At 40.7% G+C, this 22,205-nt stretch overlaps 1 protein-coding gene across 3 annotated transcripts in view; it reads right to left on the bottom strand.

Moving 5' to 3' along the window:
* Window positions 1-22,205, bottom strand: part of ELP3 (elongator acetyltransferase complex subunit 3) — a 98,448-nt gene that overhangs the window by 71,714 nt on the left and 4,529 nt on the right. For all 3 annotated transcript variants that reach the window (XM_088162597.1, XM_088162599.1, XM_088162598.1), the window contains exons 4-7: window positions 21,893-21,963; window positions 20,019-20,082; window positions 18,480-18,548; window positions 17,698-17,852 (exon numbers count right to left, since the gene is read on the bottom strand). In XM_088162597.1, the coding sequence (XP_088018723.1) occupies window positions 17,698-17,852; window positions 18,480-18,548; window positions 20,019-20,082; window positions 21,893-21,963 (359 nt within the window). The remainder of the gene's footprint in view (window positions 1-17,697; window positions 17,853-18,479; window positions 18,549-20,018; window positions 20,083-21,892; window positions 21,964-22,205) is intronic.

Genomic DNA, 22,205 nt, shown 5'->3' with positions numbered 1-22,205 from the left:
CAAATCCAGCACGGTCACAGCTGGGCTGGCTCATCTGCCCTTGGACTATCCCAGAAAAAAAAAAAAAAAACAAATAAAAACAAACCAGCAAACGTTTGCAAACTTAAAATCACGGAATTATTTCAGTTTGAAAAGACCTCCACGAGCACAGAGTTCAACACTGCCAAGGTCACCACAGATCCGTGTCCCCAAGTGCCACATCCACAGGGATTTTAAATCCCTCCAGGGATGGGGACTCCACCCCTGCTCTGGGCAGCCCTTTCCAGGCAGGAATTGTTTCCAAAATCCAACCTGAACCTCCTCTGGTGCAGCTTGAGGCCATTTCCTCTCATCCTGTCCCCTGGGAGAAATCCCCATCCCACCTGGCTGTTCCCCTCCTTGTCAGGGAAAATTCTAGAGAGGAAAATTCCCTCTGGAATCTCCTTTTCCACAGGCTGAGCCTCTTTCCCAGCTCCTGGTGCTCCAAACCCTTCCCTGGATATTCTTCAGCACCTCCATGTCCTTCTTGGAGGACAGAAGTGTCCTTAGAAAAGATTGTCAGAGTCTTCTGGAAAGATTGGAATGTTTGGAGGGTCGGGTGAGAAAAATAAAAAAAAAAAATTTTAATCAGCGACAGAAGGAGCCCAGGGGCCAGGAAAGTTCCTGGTCTTAAAGAACAAGGATTGGGAACATCCAGCAGCTCAAACAAATTAAACAAATCATGAATGAACCCCTTCTGGTGCCCTTGAGCTGCAGCAGCACAGGCCTGAGTGTCACACAGTGTCACTGCTCAGTGACATCCACAAGTGCAGAACGAAGTCACGGATTTCTGGGGAGGAAAACTGTCACCACAAGCCGCGAGGATCTCATGTACCACATCCTCCCCCATGGACTTAAATCACCTCCTTGATCTTTTAACAACTCTGCTTCATCACGGGGCAGCCTGTGAAAACACGGCCAGCAAGAAGAATTCATTCATTCAGCAATTCCCTGGGAATTAAGCCAGAATCAGGAATATTCTGACAAAGCAGGTGGCATCTTACTCAGCTGACTTATTTCAAAACTGCAGCTTTGATGATTGCCCAGAGCAGGAATTTCTGAAAGCTCAAATGTCAATTATTTGACTTTATACTGCTCCCTTTTTATTATAACTTTTTTTATTACAACATTTCAGGGCTTTCTTTATCTTTATCTTCGGTTTCTTAGCAGCATCAGCTTCCCAAGGTTCAAGCTTTCAAATCTTAAAAAAAAGTTACTAAAAATACACCCATTTATTGACTGAAACACCATTTCCCAGTTTTGATAAGGTAACAGTATCTATGCCTGCTAAAAGGTAAAGGAGAACAACTTTTTTTTCTCCATTAGATGCCACCAACACAGAACTCTGCTCCCTCCTGCTGTGCCACTTGCTTCGAAATCCACAAGGGGATCCTGACGTAAAAAAACCTTTAAAAAAACACCCCTTTTTCTAATATTTTTCAGTGTTTTTACCACAACCACAAGGAATGGTTCTGCCACTTAAAAACCCTCTGAAAAAAAAGGCAAAACAAGAGCAGAAGTGGCTCAGTTCAGACACATTTCAGGATTAATCCTTTCTGAAGTAAAAACCCTAAACCAAACTATTTTTTTCTTTCTTTCTCCATGTTTTTACCACATTTGAACCCCTAAACAAACCCATTTTCTTCCTCTTTCTCATTATTTTTACCACATTTTAACTCCAAGGAATGGCTCTACCTCCCAAAATCCCTCCCAAGAAGAGAAGGCACAGGACCAGCAGAAGTGGCTCAATTAAAAAATACTTCAGGGCTAATCATTCTGAGGTAAAAACCCTAAGACACAATCATTTTCTTCTCTTTTTGAATATTTTTACCTCATTTTAACTCCAAGATTTTGGCTCTGCCAGTCAAAATCCCTACCAAGAAGAAATTGCCCAGCAGGAGCAGAAGTGGCTCAGTTAAGAGATGTTTCAGGCCTAATATTTTCAGACATAAAAACCCTAAAACACAAACATTTTCTACTCTTTTTTTTCCATGTTTTTACCACATTTTAACCCCAAGGAATGGCTCTGCCACCCAAAAACTCTGTGAAAAAATGGCCCAGCAGGAGCAGAAGTGGCTCAGTTCAGACACACTTCAGGCCTAATCCATTCTGAGGTGAAAACCCTAAACCACACAATGGTTTTACCACATTTTAACCCAGAAAACACACCAATTTTCTCCTCTTTCTCACTATTTTGACCACATTTTAACCCCAAGGAATGGCTCTGCCACCCAAAAACCCTCTGAAAAAAAGGCAAAACAGGAGCAGAAGTGGCTCAGTTCAGACAAACCAGGTCTAATCCATTCCGAGGTGAAAACCTTAAACCACACAATGTTTTTAACACATTTTAACCCATAAAACACAAACATTTTCTCTTCTCACTATTTTGACCACATTTTAACCCCAAGGAATGGCTCTGCCACCCAAAAACCCTCAGAAAAAATGGCCCGGCAGGAGCAGAAGTGGCTCAGTTAAGAGACACTTCGGGCCTAATCATTCTGAGGTAAAAACCCGAAACCATACACATTTCCTTCCCTTCTCAATGGTTTTACCACATTTTAACCCTAAAACACACACATTTTCTCCAATTTCTCACTCTTTTTACCACATTTTAACCCCAAGGAATGGCTCTTCCACCCAAAAACCCTCTGAAAAAAAGGCACAGCACAAGCAAAAGTGGCTCAGTTCAGACACACTTCAGGCCTAATCCATTCTGAGGTGAAAACCCTAAACCACACAATGGTTTGACCACATTTTAACCCATAAAACACACACATTTTCTCCAATTTCTCACCATTTTACCACATTTTAACCCCAAGGATTGGCTCTGCCACCCAAAAACCCTCTGAAAAAAAGGCAAAACAAGAGCAGAAGTGGCTCAGTTCAGACACATTTCAGGATTAATCCATTCTGAGGTCAAAACCCTAAAACACACCCATTTCCTTCTCCTTCTCAATATTTTTATCACATTATAGCCCATAAAACAAACACTTTTTTTTCCTCTTTCTCAATATTTTTACCAAAACAACAAGGAATGGTTCTGCCACTTAAAAACCCTCTGAAAAAAAAGGCAAAACAAGAGCAGAAGTGGCTCAGCTCAGACACATTTCAGGATTAATCCATCCTGAGATCAAAACCTTAAAACCCAGCCTTTTTCTCCCCTTTCTTAGTATTTTTATCAAATTTTAACCACAAAGAATGGCTCTGCCACCTAAAAACCCTCTGAAAAAAAACAAAACATGAGCAGAAGTGGCTCAGGTCAGACACACTTCAGGCCCAATCATTCTGAGGTAAAAACCCTAAACCACATCCATTTTCTTCTCTTTCTCAATGTTTATAACCACATTTTAACCCCCAAAACACTCACTTTTTTTCTCTTTCTCAATATTTTTACCACAACCACAAGGAATGGCTCTGTCACCCAAAAACTCTGAAAAAAAAGCAAGACATGAACAGAAGTGGCTCAGTTCAGACACACTTCAGGCCTAATCCATTCTGAGGTGAAAACCCTAAACCACACAATGGTTTGACCACATTTTAACCCATAAAACACACACATTTTCTCCTCTTTCTTAGTATTTTTACCACAATTTAACCCCAAGAAATGGCTCTTCCACCCAAAAACCCTCTGAAAAGAAGAAAAGGCACAGCATGACCAGTAGTGCCTCAGTTAAGAGATGTTTCAGACCTAATCCATTCTGAGTGGAAAATCCTAAAACACATTAAAAAATGGCACAGCACCACATTTTAACCCCAAGAAATGGCTCTGCCACCCAAAAATGCTCTGAAAAAAAGGCAAATCAAGAGCAGAAGGGGCTCAGTTCAGAGACACTTCAGGCCTAATCCATTCTGAGGTGAAAACCTTAAACCACACAATGGTTTTACCACATTTTAACCCTAAAACACAGACATTTTCTCCTCTTTTTCACTATTTTTACCACAATTTAACCCCAAGAAATGGCTCTTCCACCCAAAAACCCTCTGAAAAAAAGGCACAGCACAAACACAAGTGGCTCAGTTCAGACACACCTCAGGCCTAATCCTTCCTGAGGTGAAAACCCTAATCCACACTCATTTTAACTGATAAAACACACCCATTTTCTCCTCTTTCTCACTATTTTGACCACATTTTAACTCCAAGGAATGGCTCTGCCACCCAAAAACCCTCTGAAAAAATGGCCCAGTGGCTCAGCTCAGACACACTTCAGGCCTAATCCATTCTGAGGTGAAAACCCTAAACCACACAATGGTTTGACCACATTTTAACCCATAAAACACACACATTTTCTCCTCTTTCTCAATATTTTGACCACAATTTAACCCCAAGGAATGGCTCTGCCACCCAAAAACCCTCTGAAAAAAAGCAAGACAGCAACACAAGTGGCTCAGTTCAGAGACACTTCAGGCCTAACCCAAGCAGGATTGTTTGCATGGACTAATTAACCTCCTGGCTGTAATGAGGAGCAGGAATGGTTGATGCAGGAGAGGGAACAGTGCTTTTGGTTTATTTTTATTTCCCTCACAGCTTCCATCAAAGACCTCTGGGCAAGGTCTGGAGGGATCCTGCCACTCCTGCCATGCTGGGCTGATAAAATGCATTAATTATCCCAAAAGCCATAATCACTGCCTGCTCTCACAGACATCCAAGCAGGTCCTGAAAGCTCTGTCTTAGCTCAGGAAGTAAAACAAAACAAAACAAAACAAAACAAAACAAAAAAAAAAAAGGACATGGAACAGAAAAAGCCTGACAAGACCTTCTCACTCTGCTGGGTTTTTGGAGCCTGCGGTGTTTTCTGAGCTCCCATCCATCAAGTTCAAGGCAACAGCAATTCAGAAAACTTTTCTTTTTTTTTTTTGTAATTATTAGCCAGCTGTAACTGCAAACACCAGGATGAATTAACATATGCTGGAGTGAAATATTTCCAACAAGGAAAATGCGTGGTTGGAACAGGAGCAGAGTTGCAACCTCTTTTTTTTTTTTTTTTTTTTTACCCAGCTCCATTAAAAAAATAAATGTTTATAGGAGGAAAAAAAAAAAAAACAAACAAATGCTTATCTCCTCCTCCCTTATGTGAGCTCTCTGCTTTTCCCAGTGAGCAGAGCCAAATTACAGTCTGGGAATTACTGCTTCACCTTTCTCCCAGCACAAAAGCAGCAACACGAGGTCTCAGATTCCTCACATTGAAATTTAGGGAGACCTGAGTCTGGAATTGGATGCCTTTGGAATTGGAATTTGCAATGGTTTTAGTGGTTGTGGTGCCTGCAGGATCAGGAATTTCTCACTGGGTATTTTTCCCCCCAGATTGTGTTTGGTCACTCTCAGCCCAGTCATGGCCTGCCAAAGGAAATTATTCCTTTGGATTTAATTCTCATTTCACCATTCCCAGTTCTTGTTGTGTCAGAGAAAAATCAACGTTTATCCTTCCTTTCTCTCCTCTGTGCCACTCAGGACCTCATAAATCTCGATTATATCTCTCTCAGAGATCTTTTCCCTGCTTCCACAGCATCATTTTCCTCCTCCCTGATTTTTGAAGGGAAGAAATGAGCCAGGTTCAAGCTGTGAACGAGGCGGCTCCACGACACCATTTCCCACTTTTCTCTTTATTCCCATCGCTGTCATTCCTCACACTGAGCTGGTTTTTTAACTAATACCAAGCACCAGGGCTGTGTTCCTCAGAGTTATCAACTAAAACTTTTAAATCTTATTCCTGACTGGCATCAGTTAACCTGGAGATCGTTGTTCTGTAGTAAAAAAAAAAAAAACCAACAGGAAAAATCTCTTTTATAAGCAATGTTTTATATCTAAACTGATTTTTCATGTCAAAACAACCTGCTCCAGCACGGGGACACACCACTAATGACCTCCCTCTGTTAATTCATCATTTAATCCATCTCTTAATATTATCCTGTAATTTCTGCGTGCAAAACCTCCCAACTCTTCTTCCCACAATCCACTGAAGGGGTTTTTAGAAACGCAGGCAAAGTTACAGAGATTTGTCAAACGCTCCAGAGAAAGCTACAAGCCGAATGTGTTGTTGAAAGCATTTCTTGTAGCCAGAGGGCAGGAATTCATCTGCCACACGATGGGAACAAGCTCTGTGGAAACAAGAACCTCTCTGTACTCAATCTACGTGAACAGGGAGGTGCTCTGGGGTTTCAGCAGCTAAAGAAAATAAAATCTTGTCCTGATAAATACGACCGAGGCCCAAAACATCGGCAAAACACATTTTGTAAAATGTCTGGAAGGGGGGGGAAAATACACGAAGTGCTTGTAAAAATGTCCCATGTTCAATTTATCAGGTGAGGAGGGGCGCACGCTTTGTTTCACCACGAGCCACAGAGTTTAAATCTCAGATTAATGTGTGAATGTCAATTAAAAAAAAAAACCCAACAATTCATCTTGGAGATGGGAAATGCAGCAAACACCACTGATCATCCCGGCCAGGACAAAGAGATCACGGATGGAATCAAGGGATGGTTTCAACATCCCAAAGCTCCTGTCCTTGCTCCCAGGATGCTCCCAGAGATTCCCCATCTCCTTTAATTCCCACTAACAGCACTTGGCAATGAAAAGAAGCAACAAAAGCCATCCTGAAAGATGTGACAAAGCTACAAAAAAAAGAAAGGAATGGTTCAGAGGACAGAAGCCTGAGAGCCCTGTGAAGATCTGGGCCTGCTACAGGTCAGGGTGAGGTTTCCTGTGCCAACCTCAGGCTCCTCCTCGATCTGGAATCACAGAATTAGGAATTTATTAAGCTTGGAAAAGCCCTTCAAGTCCAACCAGCACTCACCCCTGTCCCAAGCACGGCTAAACCGATTTCTTTGTAAAAGTAATTTTACAAAGCAGCCCTGCCAGGCTACCAAAGCCACGCTCAACTGGGAAAAATCCCTTTTGTGAGGGATAATAACCCCAAGCAGGACGATTTTCCAAAGCAGATTTTGGCTCGTGGTGCAGAAGGAAAGCTCAGAAGGAACACAGGGATGCTCAGCACAAAGAGAGAAAATTGGAGATGCCTGGTTCAGAAAGAACCAAATTCGTTTCTCAGGAACAATTTGGAGGTTTCACAGAATCACACAATCACAGAGGGGTTGGAAGGAACCTTCAAGATCACCTTGTCCCCTAACCTAAAAATCCTCTGCCACGTGCAGGGACACCTTCCACTGCTCCAAACCCATCCAACCTGGCCTGGAACACTTTGAGGGATGGGGCAGCCACAGCTCCTCTGGGAAAACTGTGCCAAACTTCCCAATGTCAGGGAAGAGCAATCCAAGGAGTGATTCCCATGCAGTATTCCGGGATAAACACTCCTGAGCGTCTCTTTGCTTGAAGCATCTCCTTCCAGGGGGTGAAAAGCTGGAGGTTTGGGCAGCGTTTGGTCAATATTTCATTTTGATCTCCTTTCCCTCTCAGCTTTGCCAGCTCTTCACCACAGTGACCCTGGAACATTCTGAGCCTGGTGGAAAACTTCTGTGAGGAGATTTGTCCTTGGGGTTTTTTTTTTTGTTGTTTGTTTTTTTTTCATCTCTGCCGTGCAATTACTTCAGGAAAAACTTGAAAAAAAAAAAAAAAAACCAACATTCTGCCGCCTGTTGCCAAATCAATACAATCAACCATTAGGTCATAACTATAAAGACAAGTTTCTCAGGGAATAGTCAATACTGAGTTGCAGGCGTGGGCTAACAAAGGATGCAGGAAGAGAAAAAAAAAAAAAAAAAAAAGAAAAGAAAAATCCTTACATCTAAAATTACGGAAGAAACGACACGACAGCCTCTTTTATTAAATCCGCCCTGAAATTCGAGTTGGTTTTTTTTTTTTTTTCCTTGCTGGGTGAGACTGACACGGATTCTCAAAAAAAACCAAAAAAAAAAAACCCAGCTCCAATTTCAGCTCTGATATCGACTCACTGCAGCCTAAGGAAAGTTGCATATTCTTAGGAACAACCACTTCTCAGTTGCTCCTGTGGAAAAACACCACAAACTCAATGCCCTAAAAGTGCTGCTGCACAAAGAAAAAGCGTCCAGCCCGGCCTTTTGCTTTTTAGTTTCTTTCTCCACCTCTGAAATGAGATTGAGCTCGTCCCCATCTGACTCCGTGAGACAAAACATTTTAGCTCGAGGAAGGAAAACAGCTTGATTGCTGCTTTGAGGAAACGAAGAAATTGTATCCATAAAATTATAAAGAGAGCTAATAAAAAGCAGCCATCAGCCAGAACTGCCAGTGGAGAGCTGTGGTTTAGCTCATCTTGATCCTTTGCCAAAGCAAGTCTCTCACCTACAAAACTGCGATAGGATCACGCTCAAAAAAAAGTGAAAAAAGTGAAAAATCCTCACACAAAACCACTGCTGGGTTTGCTGCTGCAGCTGCAGGAACTGCTGGAGCCTCTGCCCCAGCTCCTCCTGCAGCTCCAAGGTGCCCACAGCTCCTCCTCCACGGCACGGGGATGGAACAAGAGGAGCTTTAAGGCCCTGGCCAAGCCGATTTGATGATTTTACTCAACTTTTAATGGCGGTTGAGTCATTGTTTGGAAAATGATTTCAGCTTTTAGCTGCTGCAGTCGCTCAAAACTGCATCATCCTCGGGCACAGCCATCCCTCACAGCTCCAGGCATGATGTGTTGTCCCAGGGATGGCACTGAGGTGAAATATTTCCCGTGGTGGTTAAAACCCCCTCCAATGGCACCACCTGGATTTTAATCAGAAATACACCGAGAGGACACAGCCAAAGGTGAGAGACACCTGTGTCTTCCCAGAGGTGGGGAAAAGCAGAGATTGTGGGCGTTGGGACTCTCCTCTCAAGGAACAACGGCCTCACATTGAGCCAGGGGTGGTTTAGATGGGATATTGGGAATAAATTCATCCCCAGAAGGGTTGGAACAAGCTGTGCAGGGCAGTAGTGGAGTCACCATGCCTGGAAGTGCTCAAAAACGTGGATGTGGCACTTGGGGACGTGGTTTAGTGCTGCTGGTTGATGGCTGGACTTGATGACCTTAAAGGTCCTTTCCAAACTTAATTATTCCATGATTAGGAAAAGAGAATAGCACCAAACACTGGAAGGCACAGGAGTATCTTCCATCAAGCAAGGATTGGTATGAGCTCAGGGAGCCAGAAATGGGAGGTGGAAACTCCTCCTGTGTGGTTTTTGGGGCGGGATCCTCTCGCCTGCCATGGGAACAGAGCGGGAGCTGCATCCCTCCCTGCTGATTTCACCTCCTGTAAGGGCTCATGGGGCACCCAGGAACATGTGAGCCGAGCTCTGAACCCACACCTCACCCCACAGCTGCCAGAGAAAAAAGAAGAGGTTTTTTGTTTTTTAACCCAAGGAACAAATCCCTGCTAATTTCCGAATTTTCAGAGCGACCGCATCCGGAGTCGAAGCAGGCAGAGGTCGTGCAGAGAGAGTTAAAGAACGAGGTCACTGCACAACCCAAGGCCCAGACACAGGGTGAGCAAATCAAAGCTGCACAAACACCTCCCAAAGCTCTGAATTTCCAGCTTTGGAGCATCCAACTTCCCAAACTTCTGAGCCGTGGAAAGCCCAGACTCCCGAGGCGCCTTCGCGTATCTCGAACCCCAGCACGGCGCTCCCCAAAACCACAGAAAAACTTTCTGCTTGATACTCCCCTTCTGCAAAAGTATAAAAATTAAACCTGTTCTTTTTCCTTTTTAATTTTTTTTTTTTTCATGCTGATTGCACCCACCATGTCACCAGAAAATGAGTTTTGTTTCAAATTAATTTAGGCGGCGTTGAAAGGCGGGCGGGCTCCGGGTTTACAGCGTCAATGAGGCGAGCAGAGCACAGCTGAGGGAACCATCAACCACATCTCCCTATTCCACCAACTCATTTCCATCCGGGCTGCAAAGCAATCTCTGCAAAAAAAAAAAAAAAAAAAAAAAAAAAAAAAAAAAAAAAAGGGGGAGTGTGGGTCCCCTGTCAACGCCGCAGGGCACGGGATGATGGGTTTGGATGGTTCACATCCTCCTGCAGCTCGGGGAAATTGGTAATATTGGAGTTGGTGGCTGCTTGGGAAATCGGAATATAGCAGAGACTGCTCCTTGTGAGCTGCAGGATTGGGTGTAAATGATGAGAGGATGAAGCCAAGGATGGTGGAAAGGAGGAGGGAATTAACCCAAAAACCCTGTTCTGTCTGTGACATTACCTCTGCATCACCGGCACAATTGGAATTAAAACCGTATAATCACCAGGCCAGCTTCAAATTCACACAGGTGGCCAAAAAAAAGCCAAAAAAAAAAAAAAAAAAAAGCCAAAAAAAAAAAGCTCCATCTCCAACTACCAACCCCAGCTGGCCACTCAGATCCCAGCCCACCATTAACATTTTAGTGCAGGTCACCGGAGAACTTGTTGTGCTTTGCCAAATTACACAGGCACAGCAAGAACGAGCAAAGTATTCCCTCTGGCAGGTGTTCAGCAGTAATTTGCTGGAAACATACAGGAAAAAGCAGGGAAATTCATTATTTAGCTGTGACAATGTCATGACCGCCAAGGCTGATGTTGTTTCCACCAGCAAGGGATAAAACGTGGATTTACAAATATTTCGAATTTTGGGGTGGCTCCAATTCCTGAGTAAACACCTCGGGATCCTCAAAGCTTCCAGTATTCCCCGTGGAAAACCCAAAATCACACAGTATGACATGGCCAACAACAAAAAAAAAAAAAAATAAAAAAAATAATTTAAAAAAAGTGTGGGTTTGGATAACAGGATAAGCAATCCTGCTCCCTGCCACGAGATTAGGATCTGATGAAATGACTTTTTGCTTAGACAACTTCCAAATAACATCAACTCCAGCAGTTAAAAAGCTGGAAAATGCAACAAGAAATGAGGGCAACAAAGGCCAGACGGCTTCGGGGTAAAATTCCTTAAATTGTGCAAGACTTAGGAAGGCATTTAGGGATAAACACGCAGTGAAAAATGGAAAATACAGAATGGTTTGGGTGGGAAGGGACCTTAAAGCTCATCCCATTCCAACCTCAACACCTTCCACTATCCCAGGTTGTTCCAATCTGGTCTTGGACGCTTCCAGGGATGAGGAACCACAGCCTCTCTGTGCCAATGCCTCACCACATCCCAAGCTGAAAACAAAGAAAATCTGCCTGCTTTTCCAGAATTATGAAGAGCCAAGCTTCCAAATCTCTGGGAACAAAAGGAAATTTAGGCAAATTTTCTGCTGTAAACGATCTGGCACTAAAACAACAGCCACTTATCTCCTGCCTGGCTCACTCAGATGTCCGGAGGGATTTGACAGACAAGCTCTGATGGATCCAGCCACGGCAATTTCCAATGCTGCTGCTGCCTCCTGCTATTCCCTTCCTCCTCCTCCTCCTCCTCCTGCCAGGAGCCAGGCACAGGAGGGGAGGACACGGGGCCGGTGAGTCCCCACATCCCAAAATTGCCGCTGGAATTGGAGCTGAACCCGGCAATTTGAAGCTTCAAGAGCCTCCCTGTCACTGCACCCACTCATTATGGCAGGACAAGGGGTGGGAGCTGACTGTCAAACCCCGGCGATTTTTAATTTCCTACTCCCCCCCCATCCCCGGACACAGAAGGAGCTTCTTCAATCGCTTCCCCTTCCCAAAATTCCACGGATTTGCCCCGGGGTGAAGCGTGGCAGCTGAAAGGTGAGGAGCTGCCTGCTCTGCAAGGGATCACCTGGAGCAGAAGGTCAAGGTAGATAAAAGGAGAAGAGCAAGCTCCTGGATGGCCCCGGCGTGAATCACTGCAGAGTGACTCAAAGCCTGCCTCGTTTTCTCACAATTAGCACTCGGGAAGCTCAATTAAGAGGCATTAGTGGAAGGAGCTTTGGAATTGCAGGGCAGTTCCTTCGCTGCCTGCAGGAGCCACCGGGTGAAATGGGTTTGCTCTGAGCTCTGGCCGGGAGGATTTCTCACTCTGGGGTCACTGGAAAACAGGTACAGGCTCGGTGTCCTAAAAGCCAAGCAAAAAGGCTGAATTTTGGTTAAAATACAGCCCAGAGTTCCCTGCAGGAACCTCCCTACCAGAAAAGGTTCAAAAGTCTTATTTGGGGAGTTTAGAACAGATATCCACTTTATAAAGAATCATTTTTTTAAAAAGCAGGTTTGCTCCTCAATGTTGAAAAGCAAATTCAGGCGGGGCCGAGTTGTGAACTTTCACAATCGCAGAATTCCAGACCGGGTTGGGTGGGAAGGGACCTTAAAACTCATCCAGTTCCAACCCCAACACCTTCCCCTATTCCACATCGCTTCAACCTGGCCTTGGACACATCCAGGGATTCAGGGGCAGCCACGAATTCTCTGGGAATTCTGTGCCAGGGCTACCCCACACGTCCTCTGCCTCCAGCCACCAGGATTTCTCGGAGCAATTGCCATTTTCCATCCAAAGAATCGCTGGAATTTGAAATGAACACGAGAATTTGGGAATGGCTGAGGTTGGAAAAGGCCTCTGGAGATCACCCAGCCTCCAGCAGCAGAGCAGGTGACACAGGATCACATCCAGGTGGGGATTTGAGGGTCTCCACATTCCACAAGCTCTCCAAATTTTTCTTTTTCTACACAAAGCCCATCACCTGATAATCACACATTTGTCACGGCTCTGATCTGGCCTCTTCATGTTTCCAGCTGGGATTTTAAAAGGAATCTGGAGCTCCACATCCCAAAGCAAGCACTGCAGCAACTGCCTGGGTTTGGGTTGTTTTTTTTTCCCCCCTCAATGGATTAAGAAGTCCTAAATTCTGATTATTTACGACCCGTGTCTTCTCTTTCGGCAGAGTTTGGATTTGTCCTCTTCCTCCCCCACCCCAAAAAAAAATAAAAAATAAAAAAATCAATCTGGCTTTTGGGATATCTGAAGGAAACTTCCCTCCCCACCAGGAAAATTGTGGATAACTGCTGCCTGCTCCCCAGCTCCAGGGAGGACACACAGATAATGCTGCAACACAAAAGGACTCCTGGCACAGGAAATCGATGGAAATCCAAGGAAAAGGTGGAGTCAGGAGCTGCAGCTGCTCCAGGAGGAATCAAAAGCAGCGATGGCTCCTCAGAGTTGTGAGGTTCAATATGGAAAATGAGCTTTTTAAGGGAGTGATGCCCTGGTTTTGGATCTGTTTTGGGAATTATTGTGTCTGCTCTGCACCTGGATGTTGTCTCATGAGTATCAGGTACAGGAGAGACTGAACTGCAGAGCAACCCACCACACCCTTAAAACAAAACAAAAAAAAAATTAAAATTAGAAATTATTGTGATGTCTCTTAAGATATCACAGAAATCGTGAAAATCATGGAATGGTTTGGGTGGGAAGGGACTTTCAAGATGATCCAATTCCAACCATTAGATCAGGCTGCTCCAAACCTGGCCTTGGACACTTCCAGGGATGCACGAGGGAATTTTGGGAATTCCTTCCCAAAAATCCCACCTAACCTTGCTGCCTGGCAGTAAAAAAATCCATTCCCTGTGTGCTGTCCCTCCATGCCTTGTTCCCAGTTCCTCTCCAGCTCTCCTGGAATGCTCTGGAAGGATCTCTGATGTAATCCCTGCATCTTTTTCTTTTCCAGGTGAACATTCCCAGCCTGGCTGAGCAGGAGAAGGCAGAGCTGCAGGGATACAAATTCCTGATTTTTTTTTTCCTGCTTTTCCCAAAGCTCTTCTCGGGGGGCCTCTCATTAGGAGTCAGCTCCAGGCTCGGGTGGTGACTCACGGGTGGCAGCTCAATAAAACCCAACACCCCTCATGACTCACGGGTCAGGTGAGAGGAGGAGAAGCAAATTCTCATTTGCATGTTCATTTTTTTTTTTTTTTTTTTTTTTACACCTTCTCGGGCCTCTGATTGTCCTCAGCAAAAAAAAAAAAAAAAGAGTAAAAGCAGCAGCAATCAACTCAACTGCTCTGCGGCTTGATAAAGAAATAAATTTAAAAAAAAAAATCCATCCTTGCAAAAGATTCTTTGGGGCGATTGATAAATTCTTAATAATTCCAAATCTAAGGAAAAAGAGAAGCTTCTATCACCAAGCTCACAGGCACCCAGAAATTCTTGAGTGAGAAAAATTAAAACTTCTCTCACATACAAAAAAAAAAATAAAAATCCAAGATTTCACCCCCCTGGCTCTGTAATTTTTTAACCAACTCCTCGGCCCGACCTATTTCTCAAACAAACCCAAGCACCTCGAGCAAAGATTTCTGTCTGAAGGGTCTAAAAAAAAAAAAAAGAGTTTATTACCCCAAAATGGAGGGTGCTGCAGAAATATTAAAACCCTGCAATGTTTTCTTGGGGGAATTCATTTCCTTCCTCCACTGTGAAAAGCCTCGAAGTTTCCCCCGTTTATCTTTACAAAAAAAAAAAAAAAAAAAAAAAAAAAAAATCACGTTTTTAGTCGGCGGGTTCGTGCATTTATCAGCAAGAAAACTTGGAATTTCAGCTGGAATATAAAATCCAAAGATGGTTTTGAGGGATAATTTCTGTCTCCAGGCTCTCGGTGCCCATCCCTGGTGAGGGTCAGGATGGACCTCCCCCCATGGCAGGCTGGGAATTGCATGGAATCACGATGGAATCACGATGGAATCACGATGGAATCACTTTTTTTTTTTTTTTTTTTTTTTTTTCCTGACGTTAACCAACACCAGGAGCCTCAGAGGGTTGATGGAGATGAAGCAACACAAGAAAAAAAATGGAAAAATGACGTGGGGAGGAAGGTGCCAGATTGATGATCCATCAGCTCAGGTCAGAGCCACGGTGACAGCAGAGCAGAGCAAGGGTTTGGGACAGAAAAAATAGAAATTACTGGGTAAAAAAAAAAAGGAAAAATTGGGGTTTGGAGAGAGCTGGGAGAGTGGAAGGTGTCCCTTCAGAGAGAGGCAGATCCCAGGGCAGCAGAGAACAGGGAAAACTCAGAACTCCTCACTCCTCCCAGCTGGAAACAATGGATTAGCTGAATCCTCAACATAAAAATAAAATAAAATTCAAGCCTGACTCTTTATTTCAAGTGTCACTGACCGTCCCAGTGCAACAAACAAGCACCAAAAAGCACAAAAAGAAAAAGCACAAAAAGAAAAAGCACAAAAAGAAAAAGCACAAAAAGAAAAAGCACAAAAAGAAAAAGCTCTGATTCATCTCCACCTCTCCCAACATGTAAAAATGCAACTCGAGTAACTCCCACAGAATTCCATTCACCCAGCACTTAGCATGAGTTTTATGTTAAAAATGTAAACCTTTATTTATCTGTTGAAGAACCCACACATTGCCAGATTTTTTTGGGGGTTTTATTTTTTTTTTTTTGTTTTTTTTTTGTCACCCTGTTCCATCTTTGTTGCTCTGACTCCAAGGAGTCACTTTGGGTTTAAAAATGCTCTGGTAAAAATAGTTCCTTTATTATTATCTACAGAGCAAAGGCCCAGGCTGCTTAAAAAAAAAAATAAAAAAAAAATTATTTCAGGCTCAAATAAAATCAGTTAAGACACCTGCAGCAAGGAAAAAAAAAAATAAAAAAAATAAAAAATGGGACTTCCCACACCGTGAATCACAGCAGTGATTTGAATGGACAACCTGTAACCTCCATCCCTGAGGAGCTGTGTCCTTCAGAAATTCTTTGCTTAACTCGTTTGCTATTTTATCCTCCATAAAATCCACTTGGAAAGAGCAGCAGGGAGCTTTTTTGTTCGGTCTTTGAACGGCGAGAGGTGGAAGGGGGAAAAAAAAAAAATAAAAAAATAATAAAAAAAAAAAGCGAAGAAAAGCAGCAGAAGAGTTTGGTGCCCTCCAGAGGAAAAATTCGAATTAAGTCGCAGCTTTGAGATACAAAGAGCTGGATCTAAAATCACTTTTGTTGGGGATAAAAGTTCTAAAATCACTTTTCTTGGAGATAAAGGTTCTAAAATCACTTTTGTTGGAGTTTACAGCTCTAAAATCACTTCTGCTGGGGATAAAAGTTCTAAAATCACTTCTGTTGGAGGGAAAAATTCTAAAATCATTTCTGTTAGGGATTACAGCTCTAAAATCACTTCTGTTGGGGTTTACAGGTCTAAAATCATTTTTGTTGGGGATAAAAGTTCTAAAATCACTTCTGTTAGGGATTATAGTTATAAAATGACTTCTGTTGGATAGAAAAGTTCTAAAATCACTTTTGTTGGGGTTTACAGTTCTAAAATCCCTTCTGTTGGGGATTAGTTCTAAAATCACTTTTGCTGGGGATAAAAGTTCTAAAATCACTTTTGTTGGAGTTTAGAGTTCTAAAATCACTTCTGTTAGGGATTACAATTCTGAAATCATTTTTGTTGGGGATAAAAGTTCTAAAATCACTTTTGTTAGGGATTACAGTTCTAAAATCCCTTCTGTTAGGGATTACACTTCTAAAATCACTTTTGTTGGAATTTACAGCTCTAAAATCCCTTCTGTTAGGGATTACAGTTCTAAAATCACTTTTTATGGAGTTTACACTTCTAAAATCCCTTCTGCTGGAAATAAAAAGTTCTAGAATCCCTCCTGTTGGAGCTGACAACATCACAAATAAAAACCCAGAACCACGAGGCATCGAAGTGAACCCACCCAAGGGACTCTCACTCATTCGACAACTCCAAAACATCAAACCTTGGGGGTTTTTTTTTTGTTTTTTTTGTCCAGAAAACACCTGAAATTCGGTATTTTCTGCCCCCCCGAATGGGCAGGGCTGTGTTTTCTGAGCTGCTCAGAGGAGATTGTGACACCCGGCTGCTGCAGGGGGAGCTGGTCTGGGGCTGCGAGCTCTGACGGGTTTTTTTTTTTTTGGGGGGCTGAGTCATCCCTGACGTCCCAAGGCAGGAGCAGCTGCCCCTCCCCAGCTGCAGGGAATAAATCAGGGATAAAGCAGGGATAAAGCAGGAATAAATCAGGAATAAAGCAGGAATAAATCAGGGATAAATCAAGAATAAATCAGGAATAAATCAGGAATAAAGCAGGAATAAATCAAGAATAAATCAGGAATAAATCAAGAATAAATCAGGAATAAATCAAGAACAAATCAAGAATTAATGAGGAATAAATCAACAATAAATCAGGAATAAATCAAGAATAAATCAAGAATAAATCAGGAATAAATCAAGAATAAATCAAGAATAAATCAGGAATAAACCAAGAATAAATCAAGAATAAATGAGGAATAAATCAGGAATAAATGAGGAATAAACCAGGAATAAATCAAGAATAAATCAGGAATAAATGAGGAATAAATCAGGAATTAATGAGGAATAAATGAGGAATAAACCAGGAATAAATCAGGAATAAACCAGGAATAAATCAAGAATAAATCAGGAAGAAATCAGGAATAAATCAAGAATAAATCAGGAATAAATCAGGAATAAATCAAGAATAAATCAAGAATAAATCAAGAATAAATCCAGAATAAATCAGGAATAAATCAGGAATAAATCAGGAATAAATCAGGAATAAATCCCGTGGCCCTGGCGTTTGTCACAACTCCAAATCGAGGTGATGAGGTGTGCCAGGACCGGCTGGAATTCAGAAAAAAAATCAAAATTTTTTTTTTTTTTTTTGCTATGTTTCCATCGTTCTGCCTGTTTCTCTTGCTGCTCTGCAGAGCTACAAACACCCCCGAGGCTCAAAAATAAATTTAAACACTCTCTCCCAAAAAAAAAAAAAAAAAAAAAAAAAAAAAATTATTCTCATCAATTTGAAATTTCAATTTCAAACAAATCCTCACCTGACAGCTTCAGCCACGTTGTTGGAGGTGTGACCTGATAAAGCATCGTGCAGGTTCCTGATGAAATAATCTCTGTAATCCTCGGGTAAAGCCATGAACGTTCCTCCCATCACAATAAATTCCACTTTGTCCACGCTGTGACCCAGCTGCTTCAGCTGAAAAATTCAAAATATCACCAGAGAAATGAGGAGTTTTCTGTGAAATCTTTGATTTTTTTTATGTTTTATTTTAATCGATGAAAAAATTAATTTTTTTTTTTTTTTGGCGTGGTTTTTTTATAACTACTCGCTCTTGCAAAAAAAAAAAAAATAAATAATAATTCAGTGCAGAGGATTTTCCTGAAAAATCAGAATTATTTGTGTTGTATTTGTTGAAAGAACTTAAATTAAAAAATTTAAAAAATTTCCTTGAAATCTCCTTCAATCCATGCAGGATGAATTCTCCTTAAAATCCTGGTGGAGAAAATAAAAATTGAAGAAGAATTTTCCAATGGATTTGGAGATAATAATGAGGAAAATGAGCAAAGCAGAAAAGAATTGAGAAAATTTTTCACACCCAACTCTCCCAGCAACGCTCAAATAAAATAATTCTGGACTTATTTTTATTAAAAATCAGATATTTCACAGAAAAGAACTCAGGAAAAAGTTCAAAACTCACCATTTATTTCATGAAAACGAGATTAAAAACGTAGAAATTTCATTTTTGCACAACCTACCAACCCATGAAATTGGAAATAATTTTATTTTTTGGGGTTTTTTTTGGTATCCCGAGGGGAAATGTACCTGCTCCACTCTGTGCCTGGTCTGCAGGTAAGGATCATAACGAGCTCTGATGGCTCTCATGGATGTTGGCTGGAAAAAAAAAAAAAAATCACAAAATTCATTTTAAAAACTTTTTTTTTTCCCCCAAAAAAAAAATTAACCCCCCCCCCCCCAAAAATTCACATTGAAAATTTAAATCCCGATTGACCCAACCCCACGAACCAAAACTGTGCAAAATTGGGGGTTTTTTTAAACAATTCTTAAATAACTTCAATTTTTTTTTTAATTTAAAATTCTCCTTTAAAATGATACATTTTTACCCCGAGATGGCAACGTGACCTTAAAAAAAAAACCCAAAATTATTCAATTTTCAGGGTTCTCCAACAGCTCAAAAATGCAATGAAGTCCCAAAAAGGTCACAAAAATCAAAAAAGGTTTTTACAAATTATTCAAGCAGAATCCACTAGATTCAATCTGGCCTTCAAAGATTTCTAAATTAAATTTATTCCTTTTATTTAAATCCCTAAAAATCTCTTTTTTTTTTGTTTTTTCTCTCTATCACCAGCTGATGGAAACCTGTTAAATAATATTTTCAGAAGATTTTTTCAAGCACCTTTTTTCACCCTGAATTCACTTGGTATTTCCCTTTTTTTTTAATTTTTTTTTTTTTTTTTTTACATCCCTACCACAACTTTTGAGTTTTTTGGTTAAAACCAGGCACAATAATTCAGTCAAAAATTGCTGTTAAACTTTATCCAGACAACAGTTTGGAAAAATAAAAAATTTAGGGATCTATCATTGCAGAGAAAAGGGAATTAATGTAATTCCAGAGGCATTAAAAGCTAAAAAAATGAGGATTTTTTTAACCAAATTTATCTTTTTTTTAAATCATGTCTCTACTCCAGTGTTTGTCCTTTTTACACAATTTTAAATTTTAATTCTGCATTAATTCCTGGAATTAAGAATTTCCCTCCTGCTTTAAAATCTTAATTAATTTTTTTTTGGTTGTTTTAGCAGTTTGATCTTTGTATTTTTTTTTTGGTTTCAGTCCTTTGATTTTTGCATTTTTTTGTTTCAGACCTTTGATTTTTGCATTTTTTTTGTTTCAGTATTTTGATTTTTGCATTTATTTTTGTTTCAATCCTTTGATTTTTTCATTTTTTTATTTCAGTCCCTTGATTTTTGCTTTTTTTTTTGTTTCAGCCCTTTGATTTTTGATTTTTTTTTGTTTCAATCCTTTGATTTTTTCATTTTTTTATTTCAGTCCCTTGATTTTTGCTTTTTTTTTTGTTTCAGCCCTTTGATTTTTGATTTTTTTTGTTTCAATCCTTTGATTTTTTCATTTTTTTATTTCAGTCCTTTGATTTTTGCTTTTTTTTTTGTTTCAGCCCTTTGATTTTTGCTTTTTTTTTTGTTTCAGTATTTTGATTTTTTTTTTTTTTTTTTGCCTTTTTTCTCCCAACACCACTGAGTTGCAGAAATAAAGCCCAGCCTAACCCAAAGCCAGGCTTAAGGAATGTTGGGAATTCCCTTAAAAAAAAAAAAAATGGAAATTTGTACCTCATATCCTGTGTAGGATTGGGTGGAATATTCAAAATCAGAGTCAGGGCCCCCTGGGCAGTACCTGCAAGGTGGAAAAAAAAAAAAAAAAAAAAGAGAAATCAGGAATTAAACTCTCAAAATTCCAGCAATTTCTGGAATTATACAATGTAATGATAAAATTCTGAATAATATAAAATAATTCTGTAAAATATATAATAATTGTCTAAGTATATAGTACATAATAATAGATTATTTGAATTATAGACATTATAAAAATTATATAAATATTTTATTATTATAAATAATAAAATGCTGGAGGGAGCTGAGCCTGTGTTTACAAACAATGAGGAATTTTAATTCATTTTAATGAGAATGGGATTTTTAAAACCAGCTCAAATCCCTGCATCCACCTCAAAAAAAAACCCAGCAAGACTTTCTGGAAACAAAATCCATGAAAATTATTTCTGGGATATTGAATTATTTTAGGGAGCAAGAGTTACACACAGATTAATTGATTTAAAAAAAAAAAATAAATTCACTATTTGAGTGTTTTTCATGATTCTCTCACTTTATGTGATACAGAATATTAATTTTTTTTTTTTTTTTGGGGCATGGAGTAATGGGAGAAAATTCCAGGGGAATTTTCCTGATGGAGCAGATCCCACCAAAGCAGCCTCATTTGCATCCCAAGGATAATTAATTTATTTCCTCACTGCCAGCTCTCACTTCCAGTCACCTGCCATCCTTGATAAAAATGAATTCTTAATTAATTAATTAATTGGATCATCGTGCCCACATTCATTTGCTGTGCAATCCAAGGAATGGAATTATCTGGAACAGCTCAGAGGAGCTTTAAAAAAAAAAAATTAAAAAAGTGAAATTCAGGGATTGATGGCAGGGAAGGTTTGGAAATAAATGAAGAGATGGGAAAAGCAAAAGCAGATTTCAAAGAATGTGTTCTTTAATTTATATAAATAAATAAAATAAAAGATTAAAACTCAGCTAATTCCAGATTTTGGCAGCTGGAGGCTTCCCCTCCATCTGATCAGGGACACAAATCCCACCTGATCATTAAGAAATTAATAATAAATTAATAATCAATTAATAATCACCAAGGTGGGAATTTGATATGGAATGGAGGGTTTGGGTCATGAAAGGAGAAGGAAAATAAAACCAGAGTGAAATCCAGGGATTGACTGCAGGGAAGGTTTGGAAATAAATGAAGAGATGGGAAAAGCAAAACCAAGAGCAGATTTCAAAGAGTGAAATGAGGAAGAGAATTCAAGGTAAAGCCAAGTTTGTGTTCTTTAATTTATATAAATAAATAAATAAAATAAAACTCAGCTAATTCCAGATTTTGGCAGCTGGAGAATTCCCTTCCATCCTTAAGAAATTAATAATCAATTAATAATCACCAAGGTGGGAATTTGATATGGAATGGTGAGTTTGGGACACGAAAGGAGCTTTTCTCCCTTGAGGAAAAAGTGGGAAAAAAAAAAGAATTTTTTTTGGTGGCTGCTTCTGCAAAGCTGGGTTTATACAGGAACGTTGGAAAAATTAAATTTTGACTCATGGAATCCCAGAAAGGATGGGAAAAAAAATCTCCATGAGCATCCAACCCAATCATTCCCAGAACTGCTTTGTGTCCCCAAGTGCCACATCCACAAGGATTTTTTTAACCCCTTCAGGGATTTTAAAACCTTTTCCAGGCAGGAATTGCTCCCAAAAATCCAACCTGAAGCTGCCCCTGGTGCAGCTCGAGGTCGTTCCCTTTTATCCTGTCCCTTTATTCCCTGGTCTAGGGAATTCCAGCTTCATTTTCTCTTCTTTTCCTCCTTCCCCAGCCCTTCCTGGGGGCCACATCTGGCACATCTGGGCCTCCCCAAACTCACACACAGATGTTTCCCGTGAAGTTGATGTGGGGGCACCGGTGGGGTTTGCACATCACGGCCACCACGGCGATCTGCGGGCAGAGAATTAATCACGTTAATTAGCTGTGAAATCATCCAAATTAACGAGCTTCTCACAGGGCTGGGGCATCTCTGGGCTCGTTTTTAGGATGTTCTGGGATGAAATAGCTGTGGGATAACCTTTGAAGGGGGGGAAAAAAAAGAAAGAAACAGCAAAAAATGGGAAGAATCCAAAAAAAATATTATTTAATGATTTCATGTTCCAGGAGAAATTGGGGTGTGATATGAAAAATCT

Source organism: Sturnus vulgaris, chromosome 3, assembly GCF_052056855.1.
Source record: "Sturnus vulgaris isolate bStuVul1 chromosome 3, bStuVul1.hap1, whole genome shotgun sequence".
NCBI classification, from domain to species: domain Eukaryota; kingdom Metazoa; phylum Chordata; class Aves; order Passeriformes; family Sturnidae; genus Sturnus; species Sturnus vulgaris.
This window is presented reverse-complemented; position numbering and strand designations above follow the sequence as displayed.